General features: G+C 40.5%; 1 protein-coding gene across 1 annotated transcript in view; it reads left to right on the forward strand.

Moving 5' to 3' along the window:
- Positions 1-11,132, forward strand: part of CCDC180 (coiled-coil domain containing 180) — a 119,362-nt gene that overhangs the window by 85,804 nt on the left and 22,426 nt on the right. Inside the window, exons 30-34 of the mRNA XM_069069269.1 lie at positions 3,956-4,030; positions 4,314-4,380; positions 5,647-5,788; positions 7,664-7,824; positions 9,751-9,888. Of these exons, the coding sequence (XP_068925370.1) occupies positions 3,956-4,030; positions 4,314-4,380; positions 5,647-5,788; positions 7,664-7,824; positions 9,751-9,888 (583 nt within the window). The remainder of the gene's footprint in view (positions 1-3,955; positions 4,031-4,313; positions 4,381-5,646; positions 5,789-7,663; positions 7,825-9,750; positions 9,889-11,132) is intronic.

Consider the following 11,132-nt stretch of genomic DNA (forward strand, 5'->3'; position numbering starts at 1 on the left):
TTCAAGTGTGTCTCTTGTATACAATATATTGTTGAATTCTGGTGTCTAATCCATTCTGCTATCTACTTCTGTTTTATGAGTTCTTTCATCCCATTCACATTCACTGTTATGATTACTGTCTATTTCTCTCCATCCTATTTTCTTCTATTTATCTTTCTCTCTTTTTATTCTGTCCCTCCTCAAAAATCTGTTTTGCTTCTGATCTCTGCCTCCCTTAATCTGCCCTCCCTTTTAAACCCCCCCCCCCCCATCTCTTGTCTCCTCCTCCTATTTCCCTTTTGGGTAAGATAGATTTCTACACACAACTGAGTGCATATATATAAATCTTCCCTTTTTGAACCAATTCTGCTGAGAGTGAGATTCAAGCATTTCCCATCCCCCCACCATTTTCTCTGCCACCGTAAAGGCTCTTCCTTGTGTGCCTCTTTTATGTGAGAAAATTTTCTCCATTCTACCTCTCTCTTACTTCTTCTCCCAGTGTATCCTTCTTTCTTACCCCTATATATATTTTTTACATCATCCCAACATAATTAACTCATGTGTGTGTCCTCAGTCTTTATCAGTTCCTTCTAACTGCCCTAATACTGATAAAGTTCTTAGGAGTTACAGGTATCATTTTCCTATATGGGAATATGAACAGTTTGATTTTATTGAGTCCATTATGTATACTTTTTCATGTTTACCTTTTAATGCTTCTCTTGAAATTTGAGTTTGAATGTCACATTTCATATTCAGCTCTGGTCTTTTTATCAGGAAGGCTTGGAAGTCTTCTGGTTAATTAAATGTCTATTTTCCCCCCTGAAGGATTATACTCAGTTTCACTGGGTAAATTATTCTTGGTTGTAATCCTATAGCTCCTTTATCTCTCAGAATATCATATTCCAAGCCCTCCACTCTTTTAACATGGGAGCTGCTGTAATCCTGACTATGGCTCCATGATATTTGAATAGTTCCTTTTGACCACTAGCAATATTTTCTCCTTGATCTAGATGCTCTGGAATTTGGCTACAATATTCCAGGGAGTTTTTATTTGGGGATCTCAATCAGATGTTTGGTGTATTCATTCATTTTCTATTTTGCTCTCCTAATTTAAGATATTAGGGCAATTTTCCTTGATAATTTCTTGAGATATGATATCTAGGTTCCTTTTTTTATCATGGCTTTCAAGTAGTCTAATAACTTTTAAATTATCTCTTTGAGGCTTTGCTTATAGTTGTTTTCACATTGTTCTTGTCTTCTAAGTTTATGTCTTGGTCTTCCCTATCACTGTAGTAGTTTTTTTGTGGTCAAGTTCCTTTTTTGTGGTTTTTGCATTTTCCAGTCTATTTATTGACACTGAACTTTATGTAAAATTGGGCTGTGCTTAGTGGGGAGGCACTGTACTAAGCTTCAGACTTTTTTTGCGCTGCTCTTTTAGAACTAGTTTTGGGGGTCTGCAAGTTTTCAGTGCTGCCAAGATGGTGTTACCCTGGGAGAGGTATGGTAACTGCTCTTTTGGTCTATTTTCTGGTCTTCACCTAGGAAGGGACCCTGGTCCCCTGTAGCCACAAGTACTCCTCTTGGCCCTAGAAATGTGATCTGTGTCCCTACTCCCTTGTGATTCATCATAATGCTTCTCTCTGTCCTGGAATGGTGACTCAGAACTGCTTATAGGCAATAGAGTTGCCAATTAGTGGTAGCTGCACAGCAAAGTGAGTGCCAGCACAGGATCCCCTGCAAACTCTTTCTGGCCAGTTGTCTGACTCTCTTGTGTCTCTAGGCTCAGATATCCTAAAGCCCCACCATTGGTGCTTCTGCCAAGTTTGAGCCTGTGCCCACCCTGATGTCTCAAACCTCTCCTATAACTACTAAGTTGTCTTAGGTTGGAAAAAAATCTCTTTCTGGCCTTTTGTTGATTCTGTTGTTCCAAAGTTTGATATGAGTTATTATTTCAAAGTTGTTTGGAGGGGAATGTTGGGAGAATTTAGCTGACTCCTGGCCTGTATGCCCCATACACTTTTTTTTTTTTTTGCTTTTTGGAGGGCAATTGGGTTTAAGTAACTTGCCCAAGGTCACATGGCTAGGTTTTTTGTTTGTGTGTGTTGTGTCTGAGGTCCGATCTGAACTCAGGTCCTCCTGACTCCAGGGCCAGCACTCTACTCACTGCGCCACCTAGCCATCCCCCCATTCACTTCTTTACATCAGTTGTACTCCTACACTTAGCTGGCAGACAAATGAATACTCTTGGTCACAAGGGGGACTGGTTGATAGTGTGTGGATACCTTGGCCAAATTAAGGGCATGTTCTACTAATGGTAGGTGTGTTGTGCTATCTTTATCTAAAAAGAACAGTTAGTTTGGGACAGTAGTACTTTGTTGATAGAGCTGTGAACTATCCAGCCATTCTGGATGGCAATTTGGAACTATGTCCAAGAACTGTGCATACCCTTTAACCCAGCAAAGGAAAAGGAAAAAAGATGCGTATGTGCAAAAATATTTATAGCACCGCTTATTATGGTGGCCAAGAATTAGAAATTGAGAGGCTATTCATCAATTGGAGAATGGCTGAACAAGTTGTGGTATATTTTTATGATGGAATACTATTGTATTGTGCTATAAGAAATGATGAGCAGGATCTATTCACAAAAACCTAGGAAGACTTACATGAACTGATGCAAAATGAAATGAACAGAACCAGGAGAGCATTATGCACAGTAACAGCAATAGTATAAGATGATCAATTATAAATGACTTAGCTCTTCTCAGCAATACAGTGATCCAAGACAATTCCAAAGAATTCATGATGAAAGAGTGCTGTCCACCCCCAAAGAGGAATTAATGAATTCTAGATAAAAATTGAAGTATAATTTTATCTCTTCATTTATTTTTTTGCCTTTTTTTTCAATATGGTTAATATGGAAATATGTTTTGCATGGTTTCACATGTACAATCGATATATTAGTTGCCTTCTCAGTGGGTAGAAGAGGTATGGGATGTAGAGAGTGAATCTGTAACTCATTTTTTTAATGAATGTTTTAAACAAATATATATATGTATATATCATGAAATGTGTAAATATATTAGACCTACACAATCATGGCATCATTAGCAACACATTTCAACCAACAGAGCTAACCAGCCATGAAAACTGCTGCCTGACACAAAAGGAAGGGTCATATTTATTCTTCTTATTACTGAATGGTTTATCTTCTGGACTTGTGATTTCAATACATGGTATTTTTAAAACAAACCAAAAAACCCTCACATCCCTGGTAGAAATTCTTGCATTGAATTATAATTAATTCTATTGTCCTTTGCCTTTGTAGAAAGTTGATATAAGAAATGTTACTTTAATTAGTGTTTCTGTTTCTTTTGTACAAATATGGTTGATGGCATTGTTCATTCACTCCTTCTATGTCCTTTTACAGAAACCTACTGCATAAAGTCTTGCTTGCTTTATTTCCAGAAAAAAAAATTTCCATACATAAAAACATCTGCTTTCTTATATCAGATGTAACCAATCATATTCCCCCTGCTCCCTAACTCCCACATTTTTTTTTGGCCTCATCTGCCTGAAAACTTACTTCCAAATTCATTGTCCATATATCGTCATCATGCTTATTAATTCCAAAGCCTAAAAGTATCAAGTGTTGTTCCTTCTGATGGGGTACCTGGGGTAGAGGGAGCCATCCCTCATCACTTCCAACATTATGTCTCATCTTGGGCTGATTCCACATGCAGGCCCTTTTTAAAATAGGCCAGGGATGAAAATTTAAACAAATTAGAAACTACAGGAGGTATTTAGGATTTTCAGTACTAAATTTGGTTGTAAGCTATCATTATGTGAACAGAAAATAACTTCCTAGTTCCCCAGCTGATGCATCAAAGGGGGAAGTCAGTTGTTTTTCTTTTCATTTTTGTTTTTTTCCCAATAATGGCACCTTTCTGAATTCGATGAAATGCCTGTGTCTTTTCAGTGTCCTACGATACTCTCGGCCAAACCGACAAGACAGGAAGTATCAGGTGTTTGGGGAGAAGCCTGAACATGCTGAGTAAGACAGCTTTCATTTCAGTCCCAAAAATATTTATTTAACCCTTACTGGAGGGTGAAGCAATCAAGTACATAAAATTGATTAGTTTGGTTTTATTTTTTATTTTTTTGCTTTTTTGGAGGGCAGTTGGGGTTAAGTGACTTGTCCAAGATCACACAGCTAGTTTTTGTGTTAAGTGTCTGAGGACGGATTTGATTAGTTTGATTTTATTTAATTTGTGGGGATAAGCACTAATATGTATAATACAAGTCTTTTTAGCTGTCTTCCTTCTGTTTGGTTTCAGTCATTTTAAAGGTATCATCCATGTACTTCTCTGGGAAAGCAATGACACTTTGCTTTCAGTAGCAGAGGTAAGGAATTCTACCTCCTATCACATTTTGGATTCTACTGTGTCTTCACTCTGCTAGTATATCTTTGATTTGCTTAGCTGATTCCTCTGTGTGCAAGAAAGATATGGTTCAAGTTCCAACAGGATTCCTCCATAGAATTTCAGAGAATCAGAGAATGTCGGAGCTAAAAAGCAACTTAGAATATAGAATGTAGGAACTGAAAGGAACTTAGGGTTAGAGATTGTCAGAACTGAAAAAGACTTTATGCAGCATCCATTGTATCCTTCTTATTTGACAGACTGTGGAAAGATTATGGTGGCAAAGGCACATCAGTGGGAGCGACAAGTCTAGAGCCCAAGTCTCCTGATTCTTAATAAGATGTATTTCATCCTACACCAGCTGTTCTCAGACTTTGGTCTCAGGACCCCTTTACATTCTTGAAAATTACTGAGGACTCACAAAGAACGTTCGTTTACTTATGTTATACAGGCAGTAGATGGTGCAGTGGATTGAGCACTGGCCCTGTATAATAGGGAAGAACTGAGTTCAGATGTGGCTTCAGACATTTACTAATTATCTGACCCTGGGCAAGGAGGAGAACTAGGAAAGAGTGGTGTCTGGAAAGCCTAGAGCAGGGGTGGGGAACCTGCAGCCTTGAGGTCTTTGACTGAATCCAAATGCAAAGGGCAGCACTTGAGGACCTAGAGGGCCACATGTGGCCTCAAGGCTGCAGGTTTCCCACCCCTGGCCTAAACAGAAGAGAATATGAAGGAAGCAGTCATCAACAAACAGCTTCAAAGGCTGCAGAGAGAGCAAGGAGAATGAGGATTGAGAAAAGGCCCCAGCATCTGGCAACCAAGAGATCATTAGTGACTTTGGAGTTAGCAGTTTCAGTGGAATGATAAAGTTGGAAGCCTGATTGTAAGGAGGGGTTAAGAAGAGAGGGGAAAGTGAAGGTACCTATTGTAGAGGGCCTTTTTGAGGAGTTTAACACCTATTAAAATGGTGCTAATAATACTTGAACTACCCATACTTTACATGGTCGTCATAGGTCAAATGCTTTGCAGTCTTAAAGTACCAAAGGTGACTTGTTTTACCATGTTTGTTTTATTCTGGGATTATTCACAAAGATGAATAAAATGTGGGTCCTGTCTTTGAATAACTAACTCACTACCAACTTCTTAAGCCATAAAGCTTCTTAGACAAATCTGACCATTGAAAAATTTTTATTTTTTATATTTTTACATTTATTATTATTGGTAATATTTTAATCTTTATTTTCTGTAGGATTTTTACCGTAGAGAGAAACATCCTGTCACCAGGCCTGATTACATGCAGGACACTTTTGACCAATGTGCTGAGGGATTTGGGAAGAAACTCATAGAATATGAGAACCAGACAGAGGAATACCATAATGCCTGTCTCATAGGTACTTGGAAAACCATTGATTCATCTGCTTCTATAAAATTCCTTCATTCATTCTCTCAGTGAGCATCTCTTAAGCTCCAATTATGTGTAATGCTCCATGTTCAGCCTTGGGGGAAGATACAAAGATAGACAATACAGTTATCCCATCCACATCATGAGGTTGGAGGAGTTAAGGGTGCAGCGCCCCCAGGATCTGGAAAATCCATGTAAAATTTTTTGGCCCTCCTTTCATAATAGAAAGTATGAATTATTATGGTATTAAAAGATAAAATATGTTGATATCATACAATACTATAAGTGTATTTTATGCATCTCTGAGTTTCTAAACTTTTTCTGTCTTGTCTGCTGACCTTCACTACCCCAACATTCCCATTTAGTTTCTTATGCTGATCCGTGATATATCAAAACTTCAAAGGGGAACGTCATAATGTGGAAGGGATAAACTGTACATGGCCCCTGCATTCAAGGAAGTTGCTCCAACTCACAACCCAGGGTGGCTCACCTGGAAGTATAACTCCCACCTCAGGTTTAAGGGATATTGAAATGAGTCTGCATTTGTACATCTATAGTTCATGAGCTCCCGCCCTGCATGCTTGTCCTTAATAGTCAGTAAACACAAATAGCTCAGTGCAAAGTTGTACACATAGTAAGAATATCTACACAGTAAAACTGGGGGTGGGGCAGGATATACATAACAGCAGTAGAAAGAGTGGGTGCAAATTTATAATATGCTGGGAGTAGGAAACTCACACACACCTAAAACACCTCACCAAATCAGCTCATGCCTCTCTCACTACTAGGCCCCCATGTTCCTTATCTGTTTGGGGTATCCCACGATCTTCCCACCAGGGCATGGTGTCTACTTGGTGGGTCACTCAGCTGAGGCCCTTGACCGTCTCCTCTCCTACCCTCAGAGCTAATTCTCTCTTAAATCCATGGGCAGCTGTTTTCTCAGCTGCCAGAGGCCATGTTCCCCAACGTTTCTTTGTAACCCCCGTTCTGGATCTGTCTCTCTCTGAGTACCATGGCTCCTACTTAACTTGCCTCCACTGCAAGATCCCATTGCTGACAGTGAGGAGTGGGAAAGAGAATCCCCCTCCCTTTCCCATGCTACCTTCTAATCCACCACAAACTGCAAAGCTACTTCTAGCCTTAACTCTTTTAAAGGCAACCAGGGGTGTGGCCAATTTTCAGCCAGCCAACGGTCAGATAATTTATCAAGTGCATCAAGAAGACTTCTTCATATTTTGTAAAGCAATAACAAGGCATTAGACACATCGGCTCTACTTGCTTCCTGTGATTCCTTCATCTGAGATGAAAGTGGCAGGGGAGGGGCAAAGAAGGTGATTTGAGGGGAACTGACTCTTTCCCACTATATAGATTTTGAAAATAACCCTGTAAAAATGACCCACAGAGGTCAGTTTAACATAGACACTTCTAATTTGTATTCTAGCGCCTTTAGAGATTCTGTGTCCTCAAGGAAAAACTCAGCTTTGGGTTACAATCAGAAATATATTTCCTATGGAAAATTGTGTGGTGTCTTATAAAATGGGAATCTTGAGAATGTGCTCTTAAAAGCATAGAAAAACAACATGGCATTTCTTTAAAAATTAAACTGTTAGTTTATATAGTAGCCATTAGCTACTAGTACAATAGTCAGTGAAAGGAAAACTACTAATCAGTGAGAAGAATTCTTGTATTCAGTGGCCTTTGACATTTAACCTAAAATCCAGAATCTGTGTAGCTGGTTATATTATCTTTGTGAAGGAAAGATTTTGCTTTTTATAATTTTTGAGATATTTGCTGAGAATCGTTCTAGGTATCCAAGTTCATAAGGCTTCTGATTGAGCTGTTCTCTCTCTCTCCATTCTGATAGAACTACGAGAGCAGCTGAAGGAACTTGAGGAGCAGCTACCCCACGTGGCTCGTCTTGTCTTGGAAAACTTTCTCGAGAAACACTGGGAGAGCCTTCAGTCCAATAAGGTGGAGATCCAGGGACACTTCAAAGAACAGCTTAAACAGTGGATAAAAGTCAGGGTGGGTATCTCAGGTGCCTCATAGACTGCCAGCAGTCAAGATTCTGAGCATTTCCATGAGCCCTTCTAGACACAGGCCCAGGCATTGATTGCATTTGTTAGTTCACCTTTTTGCCCTTGGAAACTAAGGTGCTTGTAGTATCATAACACAATTTTGTAACACCCTTTTTTTCCCCTCCAGAAAGAATGGGCTCTTGATTACACATTTGATATACTTTCTACTGAGAGACAGATAATGCCTTAAAATTTGCCTCAGGCATCACAATTCTTAGCTCCTTCATTGTTTTGTTGAATAATCTAAGAGTTCTTTGCAATTGTGTTAATTAGGTCCAATCAGCAACATGCCTAGAAGGCTAGTCATTGTTATCACACCCATGCTACCTGAGTCTACCAGTCATCCGGGAGTGATCTCAAGTAGGCTCTACGGGCAAAGAATGGGGCCAAGCTGACTCCACTTACAGAGCTGAATCAGCACAGAGATGCTCAAGTTGATAGGACAGAAAAAGAAACTGTGGGCCCTGGGTAAATTGCAGCAGACCAAGAGAGTCCATTCCAGCCATCAGGCTGCCTCTGGGTTAGGATCCCTTGATTCCATAGCTGCTCTAAGCAATAATTACTTTTCAGACTAAAGTCTTGGAAAGGCTAACACACCAAACCAAAAGAAGGGAGAATGACGTAGGAAAAGGAGTTAGAGTTCCTGAGGAACTCAATGACCCTCTGCTTTATCACTGCAAAAGGAGGGGGTTGGTATTTCTAACATATCTAGTACTTGAAAAGGGGAGAAATATAAGGGATATGTAGTAAAGGAAAATTCAATTCAACAAATATGTATTAAGCATCTACTATGTGCTTATGTATTATGCTAAGTGCTGGGGATACCACGGACCCCACCCCCCACTCCAAAAAAAAAAAAAAATCCCTGTCATTAATGAGTTTGCATTCATTCAGTGTCTACTGCCACCCAAATCAAATGTAAAGTCCTTTGGCATTAAAAGCTCTTTGGAACTTGTCCCTTCTTCCCTTTTTCATCCTCTTTATTTTTATTTTTTGCTTTTTCGGAGGTGGGAAGGTAGGGCAGTTGAGGTTAAGTGACTTGCCCAAGGTCACATGGCTAATAAATCTGTGGCTAGATTTTAACTCAGGGCCTCCTGACTCCAGGGCCAGTGCTCACTGCACCACCTGACTGTCCCATTTCCTGTGCTCTTGAATTATATTCTCCTCTACCCACCCTACAATACAGCTTTATTGGTTTACATATTGTTCCCTCTCAGCTAGCACATTTCATCTCTTGGGGCTTGGAATGCTCTTCCTCCCAACCACTGACCTTTAGAATCCCTGGTCCCCCTTCTAAGACTCACCTAAGGGTTCCCATCCTCCAGGAGGCCTTTCTGGTTCCACCAGCTGCTATTACCATCCTCCCCTCCCCCCAGGTGATCTTCCTAGTATTCTGTGTTTATCTTTTCTGTACTAATTTATAAATGTTGTATCCTCCAGAAGAATGCATGTTCCTTAAGGACAGGGACTGCTTTTGCTTTCTAATTTAAAAAAATCACTAGGGCTTAGTTATCACAGTTCCTGGCATATAATAGATGCTTTTAATAACTATTTTGCTGATTGATTCATTGGTGGGTAGTAGTAATTCCACTATCCAATTCTAAGTGGGTACAAATCATGGCCGCATGGTATACACATTCCCTTACCATTCTTTTTCTGTTCCTTTTCTGACCATTCCTTTTCCTTTAAATCCCCTACCTCTCCCTAACATAAGGCTAATAGGAGATTAGTCTGTATTTGGGAACGGGTATGTGCTGGGAAGCATGGGTTAGAAGGGAAAAATTGGGGAGAATGTTGTTCAATCCCTTTTTATTTTCTACCTCAGACCTTGTTTGTATTATTTATGTATTGTTTGTCTAATTGTTGTTTGAAGGATGAAAATAACCAACAGCTACATCCAGACCTTGGGCACCCAAATAACTCCAAAATTATGGATTCTCTGTGCAAGAGGGAAGAAAAGAGGCAGAAAGACCAAGATGCTGGGATTTTGGCTTATTCAGATAAATTAGAGGTATGAGACTTAATCATGTTTATTACATGTATTATTCCTAGAAACTCCAGGTAGTACTTCCTAGATCATTTGATGACAGTATGGTTGCTATCTTTAATGGCAGCTTTAATAATTAGGAATGTTCCTTCTGCCTCCAATATCCTCACTTTTTTTAAGGAACCCACTTTGGGCCTATAATTTGTAAGGGGAGTGTGTGTGTGTGTGTGTGTGTGTGTGTGTGTGTGTACACATATATTTGCTTTCTTCATAAGATTTTTTAAAATTTCAGTCTGACCATTTCAAAGTTCTAAAACTTTATCAAGAGGCAGGTTAGAATACTGTAGCCAGAACCAACCTTGGAGTCAAGAACACCAGGGCCAAATCTAACCTCTAACACATACTTATTTGTAATACTGCCTTTGGTCCAACTACTTTGGGGTCTGCTGTGCTATCTGGATACTTCTCCAACCCCTTAGGGTAGGGTTACCTAGTCAGTGTATCAGGACCCAAGCTTCCTGGTCCCTTATCATCAACCCCTCTAGTCACCTGTCTCGATGGGGCCAATTTAGTATTAGTCCTGGCCACACCTAAGCCCCCTGACTAAAAGTTAGGGATAGGAGTGACCACCTTGACCTTGTTTTGGCACCTATCTAAATCCTCCCAGAAGAGCAAATCTCTGGCAGCACTCTCTCTCTGAAGAGGGTCCATCCTAGTGACCCAGTGTCCATTCCCCTACCCATGTTATTCCTGGTATGTGCTGAATAAACTTGCTTGTTGTACCTGCCTCCTGCTTTTACAACGCCTATAGGACTGGCCCCAGAGCTCCTTGCTAATGTCCCATGGGAATTCTCTTCCACATATGTGCCTGACCTCTGGCACTGCATCAGGATCCCCTGGACAAGTGTCTCTACTCCCAGCAGTAATCTAGGGAATATAGAGAATGCAGGCTTAGGAGGGGTCTGTGTCCTCTCTGTCCTAAAGAGAAAGATTTCCTGTTTCTCAGATACCTGGACCAGGACAAAGGACTGGCATGGCCTTCAGTTTCTCCCCTGACCTCACAAATCCAGTCACTTGGACTTAAGACTGTTATGGCCCTAGGCAAGCTACTTCACTTCTCTTAAAGTGCCCCCAGAAGATTCAGACACTGAAATAAGTGCCTGCATTTGGTGAGAAGAGCTTCCTCATTGGGAGTTCCTGTCATTGGAATCACAGGTCCAACTCCCCCCCCCCCCCCCCCCCCCCCCCCCCCCCCCCCCACCCCCCAC

The sequence above is a fragment of the Petaurus breviceps genome, unplaced genomic scaffold (genome assembly GCF_028583685.1).
Source record: "Petaurus breviceps papuanus isolate PSGF00001 unplaced genomic scaffold, PetGlider_PUasm1.0 90779, whole genome shotgun sequence".
Classification (NCBI taxonomy): Eukaryota; Metazoa; Chordata; class Mammalia; order Diprotodontia; family Petauridae; genus Petaurus; species Petaurus breviceps.